This window comes from Gambusia affinis, linkage group LG22 (genome assembly GCF_019740435.1).
Source record: "Gambusia affinis linkage group LG22, SWU_Gaff_1.0, whole genome shotgun sequence".
NCBI lineage: Eukaryota > Metazoa > Chordata > Actinopteri > Cyprinodontiformes > Poeciliidae > Gambusia > Gambusia affinis.
In genome coordinates, this window is record NC_057889.1 from 13088426 (window position 1) to 13115708 (window position 27283).

The 27283-nt window shown below is 37.3% G+C and overlaps 1 protein-coding gene across 1 annotated transcript in view; it reads right to left on the reverse strand.

Moving 5' to 3' along the window:
- Nucleotides 1–27283, reverse strand: part of nbas (NBAS subunit of NRZ tethering complex) — a 158583-nt gene that overhangs the window by 91800 nt on the left and 39500 nt on the right. Inside the window, exons 22-33 of the mRNA XM_044105892.1 lie at nt 26698–26784; nt 25680–25833; nt 19036–19221; nt 16856–17029; nt 16488–16621; nt 13514–13576; nt 11397–11519; nt 11206–11308; nt 10979–11056; nt 10700–10854; nt 7144–7256; nt 3748–3861 (exon numbers count right to left, since the gene is read on the reverse strand). Of these exons, the coding sequence (XP_043961827.1) occupies nt 3748–3861; nt 7144–7256; nt 10700–10854; nt 10979–11056; nt 11206–11308; nt 11397–11519; nt 13514–13576; nt 16488–16621; nt 16856–17029; nt 19036–19221; nt 25680–25833; nt 26698–26784 (1484 nt within the window). The remainder of the gene's footprint in view (nt 1–3747; nt 3862–7143; nt 7257–10699; nt 10855–10978; nt 11057–11205; nt 11309–11396; nt 11520–13513; nt 13577–16487; nt 16622–16855; nt 17030–19035; nt 19222–25679; nt 25834–26697; nt 26785–27283) is intronic.

Sequence of the window (27283 nt, forward strand, 5' to 3'; positions counted from 1 at the left end):
TCCTTTCTCATCCACAATTGTGTTTGAAATATAGACAGTAAATTATCTTATGCTCTCACTCAAAGATAGATTTTATTCTTAGAGGGACTATAAAATGATAAAGGTATACAAAAACAGAAGGCCATCAAAGTTCAATAAATTTTTGTCACTCATTTCTTATCGATTTATTACACATAGCGAAATGAAGGTTTCCTGAAACTCTAAGTGGTGCCTCAGTCTGGGTCAGTAGGCTACACAATCATGAGGGGGACTGCTGACTGGACAGTCGCCCAGAAGACAGTCACTGAAGCTCTCCACAAGGACAGTATGCCACAAAACAGAATTTCAGAGTGTTGTATCCAAGTATATTCATAGATTGTTGGGCTGCTATCAAAGCACTTTACTGGGTTTCCATCACACCTCAGTAGAACCAACTTTTTCACAATATTCTATATTTTTCATATTTGAAGTTAGTTACAGCTATTTAAATGTGTTTTTTTTTTGGAAATTTCTCTTTAATTTTGAGTTGATTTATCTCTGTCCTTCATTAAATCAATTCAACTTTCTAAGAATTTGATTCTATGACTCTGAGGAACCTAGCAACACCACATCTGGACAAGTAATGTGTCCTTTAGTGGCTCTTATTTTAGGACCAGGACCTGACAGGAAAATATGGAAAGAGTAAGTTTGTCCAAATATCCAAGTCTGCTGGACAGACAGATGTTGCTTTCTGTCCTCTCTTAGAAACAGCCCATGCTAATAGTGGAGACGACAGCCAATACCACTTTGGCAAAACAGATTAAAAGGACAGAATGCCATCATTAGTTCTTAGTAATATGTCAAAGAGAACAAATTTTAATTCCTTTTTTCTCATAGTGAACGACAGAAATCAGAAAAAGTGGCAATGCTTCCATAAAATGTTTTGCAAAAAACTGGGGTTTCTGATTGCAAATGTCACAACTGTCCAAGTAAAACTTATTAAATCGTTACAATAAAATGGTCTCGAAAAGTCTGAGATCACATACTATTTGATGTCTTTGTAAATGTGGTCATTGCCATGTCTTTTCGTCCAAAATGATGACATGGACATTTGAAATATTAAAGTCAGACAGCATGACTTTAATAATCTCACTAAACAGAAAAAAAAAATAAAATAAAGCTGATATCTTAATAAAGGTGGGAACTGGGTGAAGAATTGGGACAGTCTTTGATTTTCCTGTCAGCTTGATAAACAAAAGGGGGGGGAGGACAACGAGATCAAAAGGGACATGGACAGAAACGCAGCTTCTGAACAAACCTGCGCTCCGAGGATCAAAGAGCAGACACTGCATGAAGAAATGCGCTGGTCTTTGGCTGTGCTGCCTGTGTGTGTGAAGTGTGAGTGATGGTTAGAGATGTGGTGTTTACCGAGACGGGGTGAGATGTATTTGTCAAATATCTTCTGGGTGAATGGTGAGAGGGTGTCTTCAAAAGGCTGTCAGGACCTCAATATAGAGGAATGTTTGTATCTGAGCAAACCAACAATCATCTTGTTCTGTTTTTAAATCCACACAGCTCTTGGTATTTATTTTCAGCTCATCTGAATCAGACATATTGATAATCTGATCGATATGTGTACTTCTCCCTGATGGACCTATCAAATGCTGAAATCAAAAGGTTGTGAAATCTCACACAAAGACAGTCTCCCAAAGTGATAATCTGGATAAGTGGGGAAAAAAAAATTAGAAACACATCAGTATAAAAAGGAATATTTCAATAATTATTACTGATCCTTTCATATATTCTTTTACCTCACATACTGAATGATTTACAGAGCATCCTTGTCGAGGCAGAAACCCAACTCTAAAGTGTTTTTAACTTGTGTGTTGGTGATACCTGCATTAAATATTCACCACAAAGCCCTGGAGCTATGCATCCTTCAAAAGGCTCCCTCCTGCATTTATTTATTTAAAAAAATGTTTATTCCTCCTCTCATCTCCCTTCTTTTTTCCAGTCTGAAACCACACAGGGAGAGGTTCCTGCTGACAAACTGTGAGGGGTACAGACACAGAAATGCCATGAGAACAGTTAGCAGGTTTCCTTTGGCTGGTGGCAAGACTCTGAGCAAGAGGCTGGAGGGACAGACTCACAGACCCTGGAATAACAGCAACCTGGAGGGACAAATACAGCGACACAAAAAGAGTGACAGCTTGTAATGTTTAATGTTTAATCTCCATGTTATGGAACATAACATGTTCTCCATGTTATGGAGAACATTAAACTTTGGAGCTGTACAGAAATTCCCCTATTGGAATTACAAGATGAGTGCTGATGCAAAGATTTCTCCCGTGGAGAGAGTAAATACAGCAAAAACCTGAAAAATGTCAATACATGATGATGAAAGGAGGCCAACAAAGAATGAGCAGAAATTTTGCATTTCTAAAACCATGAAAAATGTAGAATGTTCCAGAGGTTTAAGCATTTATTCACACAAATACACGCAGGGTGAAAATGAATCAAAGTCACTTCTCCACAACTGTCATTATGAATAAAACCAGTCAAGTCTTCTGCAGTTTCTAACAGACTTATCTATTAGGATTACCTTGATAATCCTATAAAGCTGCAATCACCATGTGCAATTTCTGTTTTAGAAAAGGAGGCCTGAAAATTTAGTTTTGGCCTCATTGTTCAGGAGCTCCTACTTCCACATGCTTATAATGTTCCCTTCACAGCTTATGGATAACTGAGATTTTACTTGGCTTTTTTTCCTTTTTTTTTTAAACGGCTTCTTGTCCTCCTTGAACAAATGCAAGATTTGTGGAGTGAAAGACAAACTGTTTTATCAACGTATTCTCCCATCTGAGTTGTTGATCTCTGGAGTTCCTTCAGAGTGGCCATGGGCTTTCTGGTTAATTCACTGGTTAATGCTCTGTATTTTTTCATCTTTTCAGTTCAGGTGAACAACCTTGTCTTAGGTTTGAAACTGTGCTATACTGTTTATATTTTTAGATGACGTTTTGAACTCTGCAAGATGTCTAAAGCTTGAGACATTGCAACCCTGCTTAAAATTCCTCTACAGCTTCATCTTTGACCTCTCTGCTGTGTCCGTTGCTTTTGTTCTTTTTTTTTTTTGTTCTCCAGCAAATTGCTGAGAACCTCACAAAACAGCTATAGTAAAGCAGCATAGAAGTGGAGAGGCAAAAGTTTAACCTTTATTTTTAAGCAACATCAGAGAATAAATTAATTTCAGAAGAAGTTATTAGTGGATGGCAGTGAATAAAAACTTTCATTAATCTCCTTCAACACACGCTAAACTAGGAAGAAAATGTAAACTTTCTGCTAAATAAACCAGTAAAGAAAAAAGGTTTAACTGAAGTGTCATTCTGATGGAGGAAATTGTTAATATGAAGACCAAACGGCCTTGTCCCGATTCAGTGTCTGACAAGCAAATATGCAAAATGTTGAAGTGCACCAAATAATTTAGAGATCATTCAATATAATGTTTGTGTGAACTGAAATGTGGGTTTTGGCTTGAAGCCAAACCTGCTTGAAACCTAAAACACTTGTCTTGTTCCTCTTCTGTGTGAGAACTGTCAGCAACCTTGCTAAAAGCACCCATGAATGCATCATTGTGAATCTAGGTCGGACTCTGTTGTACGTATCCCACTTAATCTTAAACGCAGTATCACACAAAAAGCCAGTAGGACAGTCTTGATCATTAAAGTTTCCCGACCATCCCTTTTCAACATGACTGCGCTCCAAAAGCACAAGAGGTGACTTTGTGTGTACCTGACACTCGTAGAAGTGAGGCCAGGTTGAGCAACGTGGCAGATTGTTTGTAGGCTGTGGAGCATTGGGCGATGCACTCTTGGATGAGAGACAAGCGGTTTGATCGCAGTCGCACTGGAGGGGAGAAAAGAAGAGAAAGAAACAAAGGGTGGTCACACTTGTGTGGCAAATTACAACAGTCAGGAGAAAGTTACAGTGGATGATTCAATAACAGGAAATTGTGTGAAATGAATGATGAAGCAGCAATGACCATGTCAGGAAAATAAAGTGGAACATAATAAATGCCAAAATCTATAGAGAATATATTTTAAATCAGCAGTAATAGCATTAATAAAATTAAAATAAGTTTAAGCTAATAGTAAAACAAATGCATACATAAGCAAGAGATGCACTGATCAGGCTTTTCCTGACCAATATTCGCAACTTCTGAAGTCTGATCTTCAAAGTCAGACATTTTAAGTCTAAGTATAAGCAATAACAGTAGGAAAAAAATGCTCAGTTGGTTAAAAACCTGTAGTTCTGTATTCTACACAAAATGAAAGAATTGCAAGGTAATCCCCATTTATCTCGCAACTTTTGTTTTTACGAGTAAGCATTGTTGAGATAAGTAATGTTGAGGATTCTAAAATAATTTTTCCACTGTAGCTTTCCTTAATAATGATCTAAAAATTACAACAGATAAAATGTTTATATTTAAGCTTTACTGTAAATCAACAGTGATTTCACTATCTAAATTGCACAAGAGCACATTTTTTAGTGAAACTGTTTTCCGTACAAAACTAACTTTACTTTAATTCATGATGCACAAATTCCCCAATTACAATTCCCACATTTCTTCAACCCTGCACTGAAACATGTCAAGTTTAAAAACTCAACAAGGCCCTGTGAATTATTTGCTCCCCTCTGAGGATCTTTAAAAGTTGGCATCACTTTGGGCGAGGCCTAGAGGGAATTCTGAGGAGAGAGAGGGTGTATGAGGCATTGCCTCAGGCTCTGTAGAAAGGCTGAGGGGGAAAAAAAGCTTGAGATGGATTACATATGTTCAAATGCTTCGGCTTCATACCTGTGTGCGTTTATCTGCTACAGAGCATTGTAGCAAGGATATGGCTTGTACGCTTTAAGAAAAATAATGTGCTATTCTTTTAGTGTGTGTGCGTGTGCGTGTGTGTGTGTGTGAGAGAAAAGGAGAGAAAGGGAGAGAGAGAGAGAAAGACAGAGGAAGTGAGAGAGATCCAGAAAAAAAGGACTGTGTCCTTGAAAGAGGGCAATAAAATGACACCAGAGTACAGTGGGGAAAACAGCTTTGGCCCTGAGGAGTAAAAATGCAGTTCAATCACTAATGTCAAATAAAATCAATAAGCTGAGTTTTCTCTTCACAGGAATTTTGTTGTGCTAAGGCATTTTGTCCGTCTTCCAGTTTCCAGTTGATGTGGAAAATAAAATGAGATGGTGACCGTAACAGTAGTTTTACACTCCTAAAAAAGCACTTACGCGCCATTTCAACGTTATTTTATTTTTTTAATGAATGTTAAAAAAAAAAAACGTCAACATTTGGTTGTAAAACAAATAAGATAACCTCCACTATCTCATCTTAAATTTGGCTTATTTACAAAAAAAAAAAAAAAAAAAAAGAAAAGAATAACGATCACTCTGACAATAAAAGCTAACAGTTGTTGCTCTTGATTACATAATTGTCCGAAAGTGTGAGCAGTTCTCTGAAAGCAGAGCTCTTTGTCAGTTAACAGGTCTGGAGCTTTCAGCTGTGTGTTCACAGACTGCAAATATAGGAAAGAAACATCAGCAATGGCCCCACAGACGTACATCCTGCTTCTCATCTGCATGAGTCATTTTACTATCTGCAGTGGCTCGCAAATCTATTAACCTCCCTTGAACATTTAGTCATGCAACAACCACAAGCTCCAATGATTTTTATTGGGATTTTATGCGACACAGCAAAACAATGTTGTTCACAATTGTGAAGTGGAAGAAAAACAAACATCATTTCAAATGAAAATCAAAAATCTAAATGAGATGAACATTTCACCCTATTGCTGTCAATCAATTAAAAAGTAATCAGATGAATCACCCTCTGGCGCTGTGATTAATCACGACTAATCACTAAGCCTAATTTTGTGAGCTTGAAACATAAATATTTCCGCAGTTGTGCAAACCCTCCCTGCTGCAGTCCAATTAAAATTCAAGCCATTATCAGAGGTCTTTTTTTTTTTTTTTTTTGGCAACAGAAAGCTGGTAATGTGTTCTCCCAGTACTAACAGCAACCAGGGGAATCTTATTTCACTACACATGCATACAAGTAGCACCAAACATGTTCAGGTAAACATTAAAGTAAGACATGCTGGTGTACAATGAGCTGGGTAACAAAGGGGTAACTATTAACTTTTAACATCTGGTTAATAGGAGGCACTGCATCCTACTTCACAAATCCACATCATCTTTTTTTTCTTACTCTTAAGCATATCAACAATTTAGAAACTTCTAGGCCATCACTCCACCTCATTACTTTCTTAAATCACACAATAAAGATGATGTGGGTAATTTTTTAAACCCAAGTATGAAAATGTATGAAAGGGGAAATTAAGTCATCCACCAACTCCTCTGTATTGCACTCTGGAGTCGAACATGAGGCCACCAGCCTGAAAAGGGAACATTGGCTGAATTGGGTCATGCTCCAGAACAGTGATCCTGTGCGCAGCGGTAAAAGTTCGTCAAACTGTCTCTAAAAGAAAAGAATTAAGGTGATGCAATGACCCAGTTAAGGTTTAAACTCCTGCTGTGATGGGAACTTTGGATGTGAATATAAGACGTGCATGAGAACCTCGATGAACTTAAGAGATGTTGTGGGAAACAAAAAGCGCATAATTTATTGCACAAACTGGAAGTAAAAACCTCCAGCGCACTGAGCCGTGTTTTCATTTACCTGCTTTAACTAACAACCAGGTAAAGAAAATGTCAAAAAATTTGGAGCTGTAAACCTTGAATGCTGAATTTTAAGCCCGACAATTTGCCATTCTGCTTCATCTGCTTTATTTAACAGAAGGAAATGCCTGGAAGCAACTGTTCCCACAAGAACGAGTGCAGAAATGAATACAGATCGGTCCGGTTTGCACCTGAACTAGACATTTCAGAAACGATACGAGAGAGGATGCACACAGACATAAAACTTTGATCCTAATTAGGCCATCAGACAGATGTTTGCTCAACACTTGATCCTTAAACAACCATATATTTAGATATAGAGACAAGAAGGAGAAACATATGGAAAGGTGATGCATGGTGGGAGACAGGTTTTATCATTTGTGTTAGGGAGGTGAAGAGTAACATTTTAGACAGGTTTGCCTCTGAGGATATTTAACAGAAAAGCACATTGTGTGCCACCTTGCAGCGGGAGAATGCGAACGCTGAAGTCCTCCAGTTGACTGAGAGCACTGATGAGGTCCAGTTCCTCCTGGATGGCTGGAGGACAATCGGTGATCAGTTGGAGACATGCCCTAAGGAAGAGAACAGTCAATCAATACAAAAGAAGTTACCTATAATAAATCAGATCACTGGATTGATTTGCTCCTCCACATGTTGCAGTGCACTTGCAGTCGGCTGAATGAAAAAAAAAACAAGATATTTGGCTGCCTCAAAATGTTTTCAATTGCAAAAAAACCCCAAAAAAAATGACAATGTAGCAAAACTAAATGGGCGACACCTACCACAATTCTCACTTACACTTCTCGTTATTTGGACACTTTACATTTTTGAAGAAATTAAACCAAGATTTGTAATTGTCAGACATTTTTTTCTTTGTTTTTCTAGGGGTTTTTGCACATTTTAGAGCAACTTGTTCCCGTCTCTGATCTTTTGCGTCCATGGTTGCTTGTTCTGTTGTTTTTACAGATTTTTAATTTTTTATTTTTTACATTGTCCTAAACCCAGTGGACTGACTGTTCAAAAGGTGAAACACATTTAACAGCCAAAACTACGCAATGTATCGGGAAAGGATGCATAATTGGTGAGATCTGAGTTTCAAGCAACTGTCTACTGGGTGGCCACTGTGACATATTATTTACCAACTATTATCAGCTTATTACACGTCACGTTGTAAAGACCAGAACAGAAAATGGTATACAAATCAATATAAAAAGCTCTTAAAATCTAAGAATTTCCTTACCAGGAATTCTATACCAAGTTTTTTGTTTTCAGATCTAGATAATAAGACAAATGTTAAAGATAACATTGAGATAGTAATAATTACTTATTACTTCAGCAGCAGCACAAGAAATAAATGTTGATGTCCTGTTCAAACCTGTTTAACATTTTTATTCAAGGTTACCACTTATGTTCATTCAAACCTCACAAACTAAGACTAAATGGATTTTTTTTTATTCCAGTTCGCACTAAATACTATTAATCCTGAAGTTTCCAGAGTTCAGCAGTGCGAACAGAAATGTGACGAGGTTTCTGAAATGGATTTATTTACAAAGTCTAGACTAATTTGAAGGATCCACAACAGCAGAGTTTCTCTTGGAATACAATCCACACTCATTATCCTTAAGAGGATTATGCAGCATAGCACTTAGAATATAAAACAGTGTGCTGAATGAGCAAGTGAGCAAGATGCAAGTTTACTTTACAAATAAATAAACCAACAAGGTCTGGGACGGAAAAAAACAAGGCAAAATTATAAATTTAACGTACATTCCCAAGCTGAGAATGCAGATCTTACATTTGTGTACATGGGAGAGGATCGGCTTGTCTTTCGGAGGTGTGTAATAATTTAACCAATAAAGCATAATGAGACTGAAACATTCGAAAAAATACTGCAGCCAAGTACTCAGTAGACTGCACACTCCACAAGCTCTCCACACAGCTTCACCTGCTCTTTAAGCAAGATGAGGATTTTTCTGCCAGGAAAAAGAGGTTTGTCCTGGCAAGGATAGAAACAGAAGAAGAGCTGCAGATGGGTGGAAGAAAAACTCAAAAAGGACATGTTGATTATGTACTCAGGTTGTGAAGGATTTGGAAGTGTGTGCACTGACAGAGCCAATGAGAAACAGAAAAAAAAGGTCTCAGTGGTTTGTTCCACATAGACCATAATTTTCAGATTATTTTGTGCAACTTTTAAAAAATATCTAACTTAACAATTCTATTCGATTTCTCTTTGAAGCAGAAGCAAAAATATTGACATCTCCTTTCATGGAATAAAGACGGGCAATGCAACATTTTTTTTCCTATATTTTTTTCCCTGCGTGTTTGTTTTCCTTATTTTTCCCCTCCTAACAAAAACAGAGATGAGTTTTCTCAAACCCAACAGAGATGCTTTGCTGACAACAACTTAATGGTTGCTGGATTGTGTCTGACTTTTTTTCCGCAGTAGATTTTAACAGCTCTTTCTTTTATCTAAAGCACAGCAGACAGTAAGTTGTTAGATCTGTTCTACACTGAAGATTAAACAACAACATAAAAGAGAACAAAACAAGGTACAGAAATAAATCTAGTCTTAGAGGTTGTCAGTTAATTCAAGATAGAAAACGGGGACTTCTGTGTTCTTTATCTGTAGGAACATACAGGGAAGTAAATGTACAAACTGTACTCAAATTTTGAAAATCTTTAGATTTTGTTCACTACATCAAACACACACACACAAGGCCAACAAGTTTAAGTCTGGCCTTAATTTTTCTTTTTTTATTATTTTTTACATACTTTATAGCTAGCTAACAGTGCAAAAAGGTGTTTTGCAAATTTCCATTAACATTACATTTAAGTGCGTTTCTACAGGCTACTTCATAGTGGCTCAATGCAAATTTTTGCCGTAAAAAACTGAAGCAGTTAATTTTGTAATTAAAAAGATTTTCGTCAGTCTCAAAACTCCCAAAATGTGCATCTATTATGCGACGTTTTATATAATCACAAAAACACTGGCGGTTGATCTCTCTAGTAATACATATTAGTTAATACGCTTCTTCTCCCTTTTACTCATACGCAGCAAACACACATATGCACACGCGCACAAGCTCACATGGTGGGAGTGTTACAATAGATGATGCTGTCCAAGTGTGTGGAGGGGGGCCTCCGTATTAGTTACTATAAATGAATGACGACCCAATTACTGCCCCACTTCCCCACTAGGAACAGACGGTGAGATTAGACATCCAGCGGCCCCCCTCTAAGATCTGAAGCCAGCAAGAAATACAAATACAAAATCTTCATGTAGCATACAACAGAAGATAAAATGAAAGCAGACACCAACAGTGACTTTTTTTTTGCTTAATTTTTTGTAAAAGGGGATACAACAGAAAAAAAATTGCTCATATGGCACAACAAAAGCCAAAAGTACCACAACAAACATTAAATACAAAAATATATTTTAATATGTCAATTGCAAATAAAAGAGGAAATAACATTTTGTAACTACAACAATTTGTCCAATAATACACATTTACATATCAATGTAAGTGTGTCAATATCTAAATAATCTAAAAGAATATGCATTTGCGATGTTGTGAAGCTCTATTGTGAAAATTTACCCATTAAACTGTCACTAATATTTGATTGGTTAACATCAGAGTAAAAGTAATTTTTGATTAAAGCAGTATTAGCCCTGCCCAAAGATTATGACAGTGTGTCTCATAGAGCAAATAAATTAATGTATTACACCATCCAACCACTAATATCTTATATAATAAGTATTTCTGTTTATTTACACTTAATATAATTAATGACACATTAAGGTAACTATATAGAGATTTGCTTAATTTAATATTTTTTGCCATCTCTGAATCTCTACGACAACACAATGGATGGCTTTAAAAACGAACTCATACTTCAAAATTTGAATTGTTTCACTTGAATTATGTCTAATTTGTGCCAAGCAAGAATTGGCTAAAGAGTTATTTTTGAAGTGGCCATTTTATATGGAAATACAGCTACTCCTACTCTTCCTTACCTGGCCAGCCCCATGCAGGGATCTGTTAGTGCTGTGGAGGAGTTGAAGTACTCCCTGGCAGCAGCCAAAACCAACTCCACGCTGCTGTTGTAGGCCACCTTCAGAGCAAAACCTTTTCCCCGGAAAGACATGCTAACGGGAACATCCTGACTCACCTGGAAACATTAATAAAAATGCAGAGAGATCAATGAGTATGGAAATTTATTAAAAGCGGCTTAATGATTGGAGAACCCAGTAGGGGTAACAGGACCGTGTCAAAGTAAGTTTTATTCGACATACCATGGAGCAATGCATAAGCTGCCCTGCCAGGCGTACATTCTCCACACGGCTTGAGCACAGCAGGGACTCAACAAAAATCTGCCAGAGTCAGAAAATATAAGGAGAAGGGATGTGGAAATTATACCCATCTTTGTTGAATGAATTTCAGTGTTTAGGGTATTAAACTACAAGTTTTAGCACAAGCACTAAGTGGGGTATTCTTTTGTGAATTTGCTGCTTGTTGATACCTGATAACATGTCTCTGATTTTAGGCAAGTGTAAACATTCTGCTGCATATCAAGCAGGTCCTGCAGGAGAGCTCTCCACACTGAATCACTGACTGGAGGGTTCCTGAATGCAACACACAAATATTCAACATACTCAGACATTTGTTGTGTCCGTTTCACATTCATGAATACATTTTATTCTGAGCTCATACTTGCGGCCGGTGTGACGACACAGCTTGACCATCAGTTGGTGGGCCTCCTCCTTACTGTTCTGGCTGTTCTTCACATATGAGATGGGCTTCTGGAGGCCATGCTTCTCCAAAACTTCCACAACACTGCCAAGCAGACAATATCAGGTTTACAAGAAAATTATAAAATTATACATTCAAAAACTTAGAGAAATAGATCTCTTTTTTTAAGATAAAGTCACTCATCACTTCCTTCAAAAGATAGCATTTTAGGAAGGCACCAAAGACCATGTCTTTCTCTTTGAGGTGTAATATTTTATTTCAATTCATATTTTAAATCAAGTTCCATTTTGAGGCTCAATTTTTCTAAAGTACCAATTTTTTTCCCCATTTTTAACACTTTTAAACATTTGAAAAATACAATAAATTTTATACTTTTCCAGACTTTAACACTATGTAGAAATCCTGATGCAATGTTGACCTTATTTCCACCTAAGAAATAATGAACTATAATATCTGCAATTGACATCTTACCAAATCAAGTTTCTCCACATTTCTGTTAGAAGCATTGTGTATTTAAGATCCATCATTTTTAGTCTAATGAGTAAAAATAAATCAAGGGATTTTAGATGAGTTACAATACCTTAACAAACAACAAAGTCACACAAACATTTTCCTATAGTGTACTTAATAAAGAAGCAATAATGATGAGAAGAAGTCACAGTTGGAAAAGCCAAACTAAATAAAGAGCAAAGCCAACAAAATAAAACCAGCACAATCCACAGGAAGACGGGTAGAATATAAACTGTTCATTATTTTGGCAGCACAGAGTCATTTGTAAGACACAGTGCAGATGGAGAAAGCACAGTTCTAGTCAGAAGAAGAACATAATAAAGAGCATGTCACAGAGACAGCACTGATTTGTAAGTGTGTGTTTGTGTGCAACACACACTGACAGCTGTTTTATGTGACCGAGAGAGAGGCCAGGTGTTGGTGACGGATTAGCGTGGCACCCCTTCCCGTCTCAATAGGGTCGTGCTGCTACAGATGTTCGATCTCCATCGCAGCTCATTAACATAGCAAACAGGTGCTTGTGAATGTGTGAGGGCTTGTACTTGTAATGCATGTGTGTGAAAGACAAACAGCAAGGCTTGAAATTTACAACTCTGTGAGGGTAACGTGCAAGTTAGTGGCAGTAGCATCAACTGTAGCCAGCCTTTATTATTCTAGTCCTCTGAGGGCAAACACTTGGCATTTGCTGCTTGATTCATCTGTGGTGTGAGTCACATAACGTCAGCATGGCACGGCAATAAACACAATCAGCAAGATCCCTCAGGTTTCCCTGAGGTTGTTGATTCTTGCATATAAACTATGTAAAGGATAAAGTCTCAACATTAGCTTTCTCACAGCTATTTCATTCCCTTCTTTATTATCAGCCTATTTATTAGGATTCCTATCAGGCTCCTGCCCTCTTCCCGGCTTCATCATTATCCCCCATCTTCACCTTCATCATTACTGTTTTTCCAAGTGCATTCATGGGAGCCACAGGGAGGGAAAAAAAGAATAAAAATGCAATAGATCCAAAGCTTGGGGCGTTTTTAACCCACTGGGAATGTCGATGATCCTTTGATACGGAGTGAGTGAGTGAGCTGAGTGTGCATCTGTGTCTCCTCTTTTTTGGTGGTTGCTATGAAGTCAGAATGCTAAATTATTTATCAATTTGTCTACAATGATAGTTTCCCAAGTAATAAATCACTAATGATAGAACAGAAACACCTTACAAGCAAATAGCAGCTGTGGAAAAGATTAGGAGAAAGAACAACAGACAATCCTGCTTTGTTAAATTAAAAATCCCAAATATATACAAAAAAAAATTTATGTAAAAAGAAATTACAATTGGAATTGAAATGTGCATACATTTGAAATTGTCTTATCACTACTGCATAATTACATATTTCCTGATTTCAGACATGGAAATATGTCTACCATGATCTAAAAGATTAAACACAGCGGAAAGAAAAAGGCTGTTCAAATTATGATATATAACTTTTAGAGCTTGTAGATAGATACTGTTGAACTAATCCAGTCCTATATCTGCAAAGTGGACAAAAACAGAGGTGATAGATAAAGAGCAAATATACCTTAGATGCTTTTCAAGTTTGTCCACCTTGTCATGGAGTGATCCTGTGATGTCTGTCTCTGGTCTGTAAAGCAATAAAACAGAAAAAAAGAGTTTTTAGTCAGTAAAATGGAGCACAAAATAAACAGTAGATTGCATAATAAAGATGTAGACTTTGGGTTTGTAAACCTCCATCGACTCCCTACCAAAAATACATCCCCCATTGATGCTTTAGCTTGAGGCAAAGCATTCTGGACTAGGTTGGCCTGTTCCCCTACAGAGTACTGGCCATGATAAAATAAACCATGTGTAAATGTGCCTTTCTACCCCACCAAACACAAACAAAATCTTCACATTTTAACCAATTTCTCTGCTTTCTTCTTCTTAGCTCTGACTTTTACCCCTCCACATCTACTTTTCCTGCAATTTATGTCCCTGATTCACTAATGTCTTGTTCATTCCTACGTTTTACTCTAGCCAAGAGGAAAGGCAAATTATGTACTTCTTAGAAGATTTAGACTTAATTAGCCAGAGTCACAGATTAGAAAACCTGAGCTGGAGCAGCTAAGTAACGGTTTCTATCTTGGTTCACAACGGTGCCTCATTCTATGTAGGGCAGGGAGCTTAATAAGTTAGAAAAATCCCTCCCAGGAGAAAAGTTAAGTTTAGGTTGTTGCACATGCACTCCAGCCTCACAATTTCTTCTAATCTAAATGCCACAAAATACAAATCACTAAAGGAAGGTGAGTCATTTTCTCCATTGTAAAAGTACTATAAAATGAATTAAAATAATTGTATAGCAATACTATAACAAAACATTTCTGATCAATATTTATTCAACAACTGGTCAAATTCCAGTATAGCTGAAGTAATATAAAACATTAACATCTCTAAATATAATTGCTGTAAATGCTTAAAAACTGCTCTGCTTTACAGCATCTTCTTCTTTTGTCACCTAACCGCTCATCTTTCTGAATAGTTAAACTTAACAGAGAAAGGGTGTGCTGTGGTGGCATGGAGGTAGCGCGATCCACATTTGGAGGCCTTGAGTCCTCGATGCGGCCGTCGCGGGTTCGATTCCCGGACCCGGCGACATTTGCTGTATGTCTTCCCCCCTCTCTCTCCCCCTTTCCTGTCAGCCTACTGTCATATAAGGGACACTAGAGCCCACAAAAAGACCCCCTGGTGGGGACAAAAAAAAAACTTGATAGAGAAAAACTAAAATAGATCAAGGTTTTAATTCACTTAGTTGTTTTTTTTTCATAGACAGCTAGGAATTTGAATTGTGCCAAGTGTGGTTCAAAGTCAGGCATCTTGGCTGATGTGGTGACAAATATGTTGCAATGTCAATAGGACAGTGCTATGATGTGTGTTTCAGGAGAGATTTATACAAATAAATGGCATACTGAATCATATTTAGACTGACAATTGATCATGTGATCTAATCCTGGTGAAGTTTGAGCTTCAAAATTTTAGCCAGTGCTGTTAGATTGAGTTGTTGGTGATTCATACCATTTATGGTCCAAGTTTTCCATTTTAACTAGATGGATTTGACTTAAAAATGCACATTTTTGCTTCCAGTGTTAACACCATTGTTATTATGCAAGTTATCATTGCTGTAAGAGAGTCGATAACTGACAGCAAACTATAATTGTAACATTTGCAATGTTAAAATGATTGCATTTGCAATGTTAAAACTATAAATTCCTTTTAAACTGCTTATTATGTTTTCTCTAAGCTTTATTACATTTTATTGGCGTTTTATGTGACAGACCAAGACAAGATAGTGTATAATTATGAAGAAGTGGGGAAATTATTATTGTTTTAAGGATTAATAAAGAATGAAGACGCAGTGCATCTGTATTCAGCTCTGCTGATTTAAAACTTTCAAATAAAAACCTATTAATAAAAAACATGACAGTTTTTAGCTCTAATGTATCATAATGTGAGAAAGCTTAAAGGAGTGTAATGATCTTTGTGAGGCAATCTACTAGATAACAAATAATTCTTATTCATCAATAGGTCAAAGTGGATATTTGTAACAAATCTGACAAAACTCTCCAAAGGATTTTTCCAAATATTACATTCATTTATAGAACACCAAAACAAACCCTCTGGCCAAAGCAGTCACTTTTCATAAAAAATAAATGCAATAAATTTGGTCTGATTATCATAATATTAAACACTGATTAAAAGAGACCCCTGCTCCAAACCAATTCTGGTGTCTCTTGTTTCAGTGCAGTTATTCCCTGTGGCGAGTGTGCAATAGAAAAGCATAAACTCACAGCATGGAGTGCCACAGTGGAGCTAAATTGAGACAGATGAAAAGAGCAAAATGTGCAACTGTTGAAAGTTCAGATTCCCATTATGCAGCCACCTGAGTACTGTCACAATGGCAATTTATTTCTACAATCAAGGCTGATTTTTTGAACAATTTAATTTGATTTCAGCTATTCAAGAAGTCCACATGTCTACTTTATCAATGATTTTCTCTCTTAAGACCACTCAGTCACTTTTAAATGTGCTGCAAACCCACACAGTCTCATGGGAAACTCACCAGGCCGGCCCTCATGTCATATGCAATAAAATGCGCAACTTAAGAGGCATACAGAGAAAAAGACTGAGCAATGGGAAAGGGTAGGAAATAATATTCGACTGTAGCAGGGTTGACTGATGGCTCTTTGGAGTGCAAGTTAGACTTATAAGCGGGAAGGAGGAGGAAAATATAGGCTCAAAGGGAAGGGAAACAGAAACAGAGGGGTACTTGGGTTTATTTATAGGTCCAAGGAGAGCTGGGAGGCTGGAATGAAAGGAGGGATGGTGTGGGAATTGGGATTATTGTATTTTTATGGACAAGGCAGTGACTGACTTCTTTAACATCCTGAAACCACGGTTAACAAAATCAAGATGAAGATCAATGTTGTCATTTTCAGAGCATTAAATATCTGACCAGCTGACTTTGGGTGACGGTGTATGGTGATGTGTGTATGTCTGACCCATAGCCCCTCTGGGGAAGACACTCCAGAATGTCGTAACAGAGGCTGAGCTGGTCGTCTCTCTCACAGCTGTAGATGCACTCCAGGGCTACCTCCATCAGCTGGTCTGGGTTTCCAATAATCTTCAGCTGGCACTGAAGAAGATGATAAAGGTGTCTGCATGTCAATGTGCATCCATAATTAATTTACCTTAAAGCTAAAGCAACAGTCTTTCTTTATAGCACATATGTGCATAATTTGGACCTTCTATAAAACACAAGAAGCCTGTCCATGCCAATGGCTAGTGGTTTATGATTTATAACACAACCAAAAGTATTGGCCCTGGCATAAATCAACCACAGCATATGTGTGAGTTTTGGGATACTTACAACAGGTTTAGAGTGCTGGAAAATGATGAGAGGGAGAGTGAGGTCTTGCTGGGCCAGGCTGACCAGGTAGTTTGTAAGCAGAGACTTGGCAGCGCCTTCGCTGTGTCTCTCACAGCGGTGCAAGAATGGCACCATCCACTGGACGGCATCTTTCGAGTAGCGCTCAGGATTCGACTGTAAACGAAAAGAAAGAGACAGAAGGTTTTATTCATTGTTTTTTCTTAATAATAGGACAAAAAAATTCTTAAGTTAACTATAAAAAAGTTAAAGATTTGCTGATTCAAATCAATGCACAACTCATTTATTGCTTTAAGAATTGCTAAAAGTTAATTTCCTCTGAGTTTTCTCTCTCTTTTAGGATTCTAAAGAGATACCAATTTTTTTGGCATCTTGCTGCTTCAGCTGCACATGTTGTTTAGTCAAAACCAATAAATCTTGATACATACATGCATTCATACATGCATGCATGCATTCATACATGCATGCATGCATTCATACATGCATTCATACATGCATGCATGCATGCATGCATGCATGCATACATGCATACATGCATACATGCATACATGCATACATGCATACATGCATACATGCATACATGCATACATGCATACATGCATACATGCATACATGCATACATGCATACATGCATGCATGCATGCATGCATGCATGCATGCATGCATGCATACATGCATACATACATGCATACATGCATACATGCATACATGCATACATGCATACATGCATACATACATACATACATACATACATACATACATACATACATACATACATACATACATACATACATACATACATACATACATACGACTTTATGAATGGATGATTGGATGCAGGGACAGATATTCAGAAGGTTGAATTGATGGTCGGATAGATGGAAGACAGACAAACAGATAGATGGATGAAAGGACATATCTTTTTTCCATACTTCATAAATGATGAAACCTAAAAAGTAAGCTTTGGTCAAGTCCCATATTTTCCCCCTACAGAGTAATAACCCTGTAAGACATCAGTTAGATGTCTCTGACCCTTTTCATGTTGGTGAAACATTTACAACAAATAAGATGTTTAAGATTGTGCGATGGAAAAGAATATGAGCATTTTAACACTCGTTTGCATGTATACCATGATTTCCGTAGTTTTATTTTTCTGGACATAGTGGAGCACTTCAAACAGCATTTACATAAAACATAGGTGTGCAATTAAACCTGAACTTAAACTAGAATTGCTGCAGCATGTGGGTAGTGCAGTGGTCCGCAAACGTAGATGCTAAGCTCTTCAGAGAGCCTTGCACTCACCTTGCGACAACCCTGACTCCCAATGAGATGATGAGAACACATTTGCAAAAAAAAAAAAAAAAGAGATTCAAAAACAAAATTAGATCACTAACGCAAGCTTACACACCCACGCACGTTTTGCTTCGCTGTGCTGTGTCTCTGAAAAAAAAAAGACATCAGACACCAGCAGAGGGAGATATACCGTAATCTAGCCAGTTTGGTAAACAGTTACAACACACACACACACACACACACGCACACACACACTCATATATCCGATGAGAGCCCAAAGGGAGTTCCAGTCAAACAGCATGTATTAGTGCAGTCAACAACATTTGCTGGCTGCCTGCCTGCGTGGCAGATCCCATTGCCAATGGTCCTTACAGGCTAAAGCTGGCAGTTATTAGCTACAATTTACAGGACAGCTCATATCATGTACTCCAAGGGGACTTGTAACTGTAGTACTTGCAATACAATAGCTTTCATAGCTCTCTTGCTGCAGACGGAAAGCAAGTTTGTATCATTAAATGTCAGGGATTTCCAGAATTTGTGGCCGTCATTATATATATTTTCAAAGTCAGAAACTTTTTCCTTTTCCATTGTGAACAATGAAGTCTTGTTTAGATTGTTTTAGAAGTTTATTAACATTGAAAAGGTTTTTGTTCTCATTTTGAACTGCATAATATATTACACTTTCATGTCAACTATAAAAACGTGCTGAAAAATCTCGTAGGATGATTTAGCACAACCAAAATGACAGTACCCGTTTTGAATCAAGACTCCTTCATTATTAATGACAATACAAAGAGAAATTCAGGCCTACTTTTCACTTTAACATATATTATAAAAAAAGAGCCCCCACCAGGAAAAATGTCACTCACGTTTTTCATAAGCAGGCGCAGTTTGTCAATGTCGCTGAGCTGCTGCAAATCTTTAAGTGTCAGGCTGAGTTCACATGATGCCTCATACACCAGCGTTTCCATGGTGACCAAGTCATCAGCCAGGAGCTCCAGCCCTGGGATCTCCCGCTCCTTCCCCAGCCTTACCAGTGACAAGGAGCAGTCCACCTGACAGGGACAAGAAATGAAAATGGAGAGGAAAAAGCAAAAGTAAAATGAATTTAGATGGCGAGAAAAGCATGGAATTAAACATTTTAATTTATTTGTAGATTAGGAATTTGTATAAAAATGAAACACAGTCCTTCAAAATTATTCTTAGGTATAGAGTCAAAAACCATCTGTTCAAAGACATAGCAGAAAAATGTCATACTAATATGTATTCAGCATTCTTCATTCTGATACCCTTCAATAACATCCAGAGCAAGCAACTCCTTTCAGAAGTTTCCTAATTAGTAAATACAATGCACTTGTGAATAACTTCATCTCTGTAATATTCCAACTGCTCTGTGAAGGCCTCTGAGAACGTTAACACACAAGCAGCATCATACAGAAATGGCAACACAGTAGATAGATTAGGAATAAAGTTGTAAAGACGTTTAAAATAGAGTTAGAATATAAAGCTTAGAAGATTTTAAAAAGAACTGTTCATCCCAGCATCAAAAAGGAAACTGTAACAACTGCTGAAAGAAAGCCTCCATCTAAATCATGAGGCGTAGAGGAAAAACTAATATCCATTCTAACAGCACTTGAGGAGCTATTTTGCCAATAAGAACAGGCAAAAAATATATTCTCTATATATGCAGACATGGCTAATATGCTCCCAAGTACTTGCACTTATAAATGCAGCAGAATGTGTCTTTGACAAGGTAATAACTTGCGGGAGAAGGAATACAAATGGAGACAGGCACAAAGTGTAAATGAACTGTGATTAACCCAGTTTCTAGTCAAATTTCTCTCATCGCACCCAGGCTTGATCACTGCTTCTAGAATAAGGGAGAACCATAAACAGAACTACAAACAATAAAAGAGAACTAACATCTAAAGCACTGCAGGGCTCAGTCTTTTCACGTATAGTAAATGTTAATGTCCCAACAAAACCAATACCCTTGCTGACAAAAAACACAAACCAGTTATGCCACAATCTCTGCTAAGGGGAAATCGCCTATTTTACGGAGAGACAGATTGGTTAGGACAGGGTTTTCCACAGAATAAATGCACTCTTCATTTGGATACTGAATTTTTTTATTTACTCAAGTTATCTTTACTTGAAAATAAAACTTACTTTATGATATACAAAATATTCAATGATTCAGCAAAAAAAAAAAAAAAAACAAAAACAAAAAAAAAAAACAAAGCTGTGAGATTTGCTGTACTGTATTTCATGGCACTGTATATCAGAGTACTTTTTGTCAAATGTTATGTAGATCTTTGGAATTTATTCATTAGTGCAGCTGCTGTACAACAATGCATTTTCAATGTGAACTTTGTGCACATTGTACAGAGTTTTGCGTCTCTGCACAATGTTGGTCACAATTGGACAGTGACTATAGTGAATATAGAGGGTGTGTAGGTAGCAATATAACAGGTCAATAAAAAGACACCCCTGAGGTTACTAAAGTAGGACACAGAAAACGCTATGGTTTCCCACCCAATCCAAGACCAAATAAAACCCATCAGTCTTTGTTAATACACAATCATTATCCGTTCCACAATAAAGCAGACGATTTGGGCTTCCTGCTATTCAGATCAATAGAATTCCATCCAGAAGAGCAACCAATCAATATTGGACCACCTATACACTGGCAGCATGCCCGACCAATCGATGCGGACCTACCTGTGGAAGTCGGCCAATCAATAGCAGATGCCACTGGGCCTCTGGGTGATGATTGCTTTCTCCATTCCTTTAAAGCAGAGCCTCTTTGGCAAAGCGTCTTACACACAGACATAAGCACACTCACATACTACAACCTACTGTTTATTTCAGAATATTTCTACAGAACAAGTAATTTCATATTCTTCCTTGCTGAATGTACATTCTTGCAAACAAACAGAGGCATCAGGAGAAACTCAACTAGTCTGACTCAGAGCTGGACTGATTGGATGCAGAGAAAGAGAGAGAGAGAGAGACAGAGAAAGAGAGAGAGAGAGACAGAGAGAGAGAGAGAGAGAGAGAGAGAGGGCTATTGATCTAAATGTGTGAAAAGATCCTCCAGAGAGGGATTTCCCTATCTCAATGTTGACAGGTCAGATTTCAAAATAAGCATCTAGGTTTAAAATAGATTTTTAAAATGTCCTTTTAATGAGACACAAGACACAGTGAAAGAGTGACCAAAGCTTTCTCTGGTAGGAAGGATCACATTAAACAAATGTTACGTCTAGATGAAAGGATCAATCTTTCCTGACAAGTCTTAAAAATAGATTTTTGAAAGATTTAAGTTCTTTTACTTAAGTGAACCCTTACTGCATACATGATTGAAAGAAAAATAAGTTGACTGAATTATTATTATTATTATTATTGTCAACATCACCATTACTACAATTGGATTCAATTTAAAAAGCAAGAACTGACAATCCATTTAATCAAGCAGTTTGTCATAACAGCTTCATAGTCCTAATAACGTTTGGCCATAGTTTATTAATCTCTTATTCTTCTCTGGGATACATTTTCAAGTCTTGGTCAGAGTATGTCAGTAAAATGGTGAGATTTCTGAATGTCTACTATACCACACTAGCTAAATGCAGGCATGGTACAGTTAATTAACTTGTTTTTAATCAGCTTGTTTAATATCAGTGCAAGTCTATAAACAGTACAAAGGCCAAATGAAAAATATTTGATGCAGTAAGCCCCTCATAACTACGACTATATTGGTTAGTTAAAATGTCAATGCCAGAGCAATTAATGGTATAGCTCTAACTACAAAAATTAATATATTATTAAATCTGAAGAAAGAATCGTTTCTTTTAGTTTTAAATAAAATAATAGAATCGTATTATGCATTTCTCACAAAATTCTCCTTCAATATGGTATTTCAATCATATCATAAGCATCTCCCAATTAGCCCATGCCTAAATCTAACATTTTAATTATGACCCCATCTCCGCCTCCGTTGTCATTATTGATTAAGTATTATCATGTACCTCCAGTCTTTTCTTTGTCTCTCCACTATCTCCCTTTTGCAATTCTCTATGATCCTCCAGCTCAATTGAATACTCCTTTTTCTCTCATCCTTTTCCAATCTTAGTCTTTTCTTTCAGACATCAGTTTCTCAAATTCTCTTCAACTCTGCTCAATTTCTGACCCACTCGTCTTCTTCTCTTTCCCTCCCACACTCTAATAGAAGTCTTCAGCAGTCACTGTAGCTGGCCTCTCTTTGAACTCCCTCCCTGGCCATCTGCTTTCCCTGTAAACCAACAACCCCCTTTCTCATTTCTGTTTTCCAAAAGGCATCCCCTTATTTTGGGCCATTTTGTTGCAAGTGCAACCACCACTTGTTTTTTAATATAATTTCTTTCCACCTCTTCAACCCCATATAAGTGGTAATTTTCTTCACACAGAGCTCTTTCCATGAGATTGCTTTCTTTTTTTCAATCGAAGCATCTGTCGGTGTTGGCCTCTCTTCACTTTGTGTTTGTAATGCGCTAACCTAGTGGGAAATGCTGCATTGGCCCTGCACTTATCTGCTTTTTCTTTCTTGTTTTACACTCTGATGTTATGCTTTTAAAGCTTGCTCCTCTATATGAGTCATGTTGTCAATCCCCACCCTTCAGCATCTTGGTAGCCATCTCTCTATGAATGCTGCACAACACTCCAGCTTCCCCTGATGTCGCTCCTTTTTTATCAAGCCCCACTTTATCGACACTAAATCATTCTCCCAAGCATCAACAACAGCCATTCCCACAGCATGATGGTGCCACCATGGTAGTATCACCCAGGAGAAGGTGTGTAAAGGCTGAGGAGTGGTGTTGGTTCACTTCCTCGTGTATTCTTTTTTATGTTGTTGAAAAGAACATTCCCTATTTTAACATATTTTCTGTGTGCCCCACAAATGAGTCGTGTCAAATAGATCATGAAGGGGGGAAAAAATGCTTTTTGTCACATCACAATCACAAATGTCAATGTATTTTATTGGGAATTCATCTGATAAGCAAATACAAAATAGATTAAAACTTAAGTCATACAATAATTTATAGTCAGTGGCAAGAAGAAACCCATTTTGGAGGGATCAAAGCACAAAAAGTTTTTTGGGGGAGTTGTTTTTCTTCAGCTGATCAGAGTCGATGGAAAGATAAATAGAGCTAAATAAAAAAGGTATTCCTCTAAGAATGAGGTGAAAGATCATTTTACAGCAGGAAACAACTCTAAATATCCAGAAAGAGCTACAACTGGATCTTTCTAATTAGGTCAGTTAGATAGATCCAATTAGATAGACTGGATCTATCTAATTGACCCAATTAGATAGATCCAGTCAAAGTGCAAATCTAATTCCACCAGAAATTTTAATTAGATGTTAGAATCAAAGATACCTACAGTCAGATAGAGTGGTACATTCATTGTGTTAATGGAAAAGAAAAGCATGAATGATAAAAATGACTGTTGTTTGCAGTTGGTATTATCAATGTAACATTCAATGATAATATTGTGATTTTATGTCTTTCGTACCATCATGCAGATCTAGTTCGTAGATAAACAAAACTGGTAGAAATATACCACAAAGGAAAGAGAAGCAAAAAAACTTGCTTCTGTAATTGCAATAAAATTGATAAATGAGAATTATTTTGGTGCATAAAAACAAATGCATATCACACTTTAGGTTTCTATTTGAAAAATAAAAGATAAACTATGCATCATTTAAGCTCTACTTCACAACTACGAAGTATTTGGTGTTGCTATGTGACAAGAAACCTTTATAAAACAAAGGTTTCTGATGTATCTGGAAAAGTTCAAATGGTAAGAATACTTTTACAAAGGAATGAAATACCAGAATTTTTAGGATCTATGTCACTTCAGCACGTGTGAGAAAAAGTGTGAGGGCACAGAAGACATGAGGAGCAAGGCGAGTCTCAAGAGACTCCTGGAGTAACGTGTTAAGGAGCAAGAGAAGATGAGTTCTAATTAAAAAGAAACAAGGGAGAGAATGAAAGGGAAAGCTGGTGTGATTCCTGGAGATTAACAAAGCCAACGATTTTTTTTTTTCTTCAGGCCCTCTAAGTCTCCCTTTCTCTAGTGTATGATGAAAGCAACAATTCCCCAGGTCTCACAAAAAATGAGCAATGGACCCCCAAATCTCTATTCCTCCATCCTCCTTGAGCTGAAGGAAAGGAATTAAATAGAGAAATGAAGGGGAACAATATGACTTCTACCTAGTTAGTCCATTCACAAAGATAAAGAGAGTGCTCTGACATATTTGATCCATCACTGTGAAGGAGGTAAAAAGGGGACAGGGTTGCAGTTTAGATGGTGTGGGTGGAGACAGTGGGCAGCTCCAGCGTTTATATCCCATTACTCCTCTAAACAAGTCCTATCAAGTCCTATTTTACAGCCCCGGCATCACAGCACAGATGACAGAAGCTTTGGTTTCTCTTCATTAAAAGTCCATATGGCCAATATGATAATAACTGTCACAGACAGGATCAAAGTGACCTTGACTGATGGAGGTTGGCAACATCTCTTCTGCATTATGAATCCACGCTCATCACACTTTTCTGCCCTCAATTATCTAAAAGTAGTGTGCAACAGCAATTATCTTTCCAATAGCCAGGCTTCCATTAATTGCTTTCTGGTGCTGCCCTGCTGTAAGTCACAATAAAGCAGAGGGAACCTGAAAAGAGTAATCAACGGGGTGAGTAAGATGTTTCACATTAATGGGAGAAAATACCTGCAGTCTGAGCTAATTTAATTCCCAACAAGGGACAAGAAAATGTTTTCAAACTGAAAGTGAGAGCAACGGGAAAGCTAAAATCCCTTTGGGTGAAGAGTTTTACACTCAGCACTGCAGACATCTGTTTGCACAAAAGAGTTTTTGGTTTCCATCTACAGATGAAAGAAAGCGCTAAGAGGTGGCTACACTTGTGCCAATTAGGCCAAAATATTACATCTGCTCAATATTAAATGTGGAAATATGCAATAAGCATGTACTGTAGATATCAGCACAATATAAAGTAAATAGATAATACACACCTGTACCCACCCATATAACCTATATCCTATAACAATGACTTTAAGTAATGCATTTCTACTTGAAGTTTTTTTTGTTTTTAAGATCACTGTGACAAAAAGTTTCACCACCTTTTCTTTACAACGTTGTTTTAGTTCATTGAGACTTGGAGATACTTTTACAACGTTATTGTAAGCTGCTGAAGAATCATTTTAATCCGGTCAAGGTCTAGGCCATGTCAAGATCTTAATTCTTTATTTTCTCGTTCATTCTACTGGAAATTTTCAGTGAATTTTGGGATCATTGTCAAGCTGTATGACCAGTTTAGCCTAAACTGTAGCTGACAGACAGATGGCCTCACATTTCATACACAGGCACTGGAAGGTACAAAACTATTCCAAATCATCATCTCTCCATCATTATGCTCAACAGTGATATAAGGGGATCTGCTGTTTTTTCCAATGCTCATACCTGTCTGGAGGTGGAGTCGATGTCCTGGGCTCTGCTCCGGTACCAGTCAGATAGAAGCTCAATGGACGGTGTGGCTGTACGAAATCTTTGCAACTCTGGAGAATCCTCATATAGGAAACCGTCATCATCAAACAAGCTTTGGTCCAGAACCGCTCTAGATAATTGAAAGGGGAGTTTTTATTTAAGTGTAAAGCATTAATTCCAGTCAAATTAGTTATTTACTAAAAGTGTATTGACTAGAATCAGACTCTTTTTAACTTGACTGGTCAATCAAAAGCTCATGAAAACAATCAGCAAACAACAGCAAGATTGAATGCATTACAGAATGTATTATTTTTATCCTTTTGAGCTTTGTCTATCATGTCCATTTTTGTAATGTTGCCCACTTCTATTATGGAACATGCTGAGTTTATAAATGAAAGCACTGCTGTTAACATCCCACAAACTGATGAGGTAAGTATGCATGACATGGTAAAGAAGTCAAACATTAGCATTTAGAGTCGATACCAAAACAATAAAATATCTCCTTATTTCAAGAAAGAAGATAAAGCATTGATGGAGGAAAGTATACCAGCATAAAAATGTTATTTTTATCATCTAAACAAAAATTAAATGCCAGGACACATTTCCAAATAGGCAATAATCTATATTGCCTCTCTACACCAAGGAGCAATAACACTGTGCCTGAAAAGTAAAATTGTAAATGAAGCTGCCTCCCTCATAAAAAACAGCAAATGGCACAAATTGGCAGCACAACAGGATTCAGCATTAGTCTGATATGGGTCTATTTAACATTTGGATAATAGGATGTCATGTTTTGTCTCACATAATGATGCCAGCACAAGCATCTGGCCTTTATGGAACAGGAATTATTACAATTTTGCAATGTGGATGGGAGGCTTTTGGTTAATATATAGGCAGATCATATAATTACACGTTAAACCCTATGGTCTGAATGTTGGAGTTTAATATGTTTAAATTTGAAAGGCTAAAAATCAGTTAGTGTTAAAGTATTTACCTGCACTCCTCTGCCTCACACCAGTCCATCTCTCTGTGTCTCTGCTCCTCCCAAGGGATCAACGCCAACTCCCCTCTTTCATCGGTACTGTAACAGAAAACGGGATTAGGGAACAGCAGCCACAAATGCAAATTGCAAATTACATAACTGAACAAACTAGCTTATCAGGACAACCGTGATAACCTGCAGTGCTGTGAAAAAGCGTGTGGACCCTTAAAAGTTTCTTCTGTTTTTGACAACCTGAATAATTAAAAAATGCAGTTTATGAATCATGATTTCATTTATTAAGGTAAGAAGGCTTTCCAAAACAAACCCGGACCTAAGTGGAGAAAATAACTGCCAACTTTAATGCAGGCTAATTCAACTGGTTATTTTTTATTTTTGGTTCAGTTGCACTAACCACACTCATACCAGATTACTGGTAGAAATGTGAAGCCGTCAACTATACTACCAAAACATCGTATCATAGCAGTCACAACAATTTCAACTCTTCAGAGAAGGTGTAGGATTGTGTTAATAATTCTTTAACCTTATATGCTGGAGCTGATGAGTCCCAAAAAATAAATTCCCGTGCAAAATGCATAAA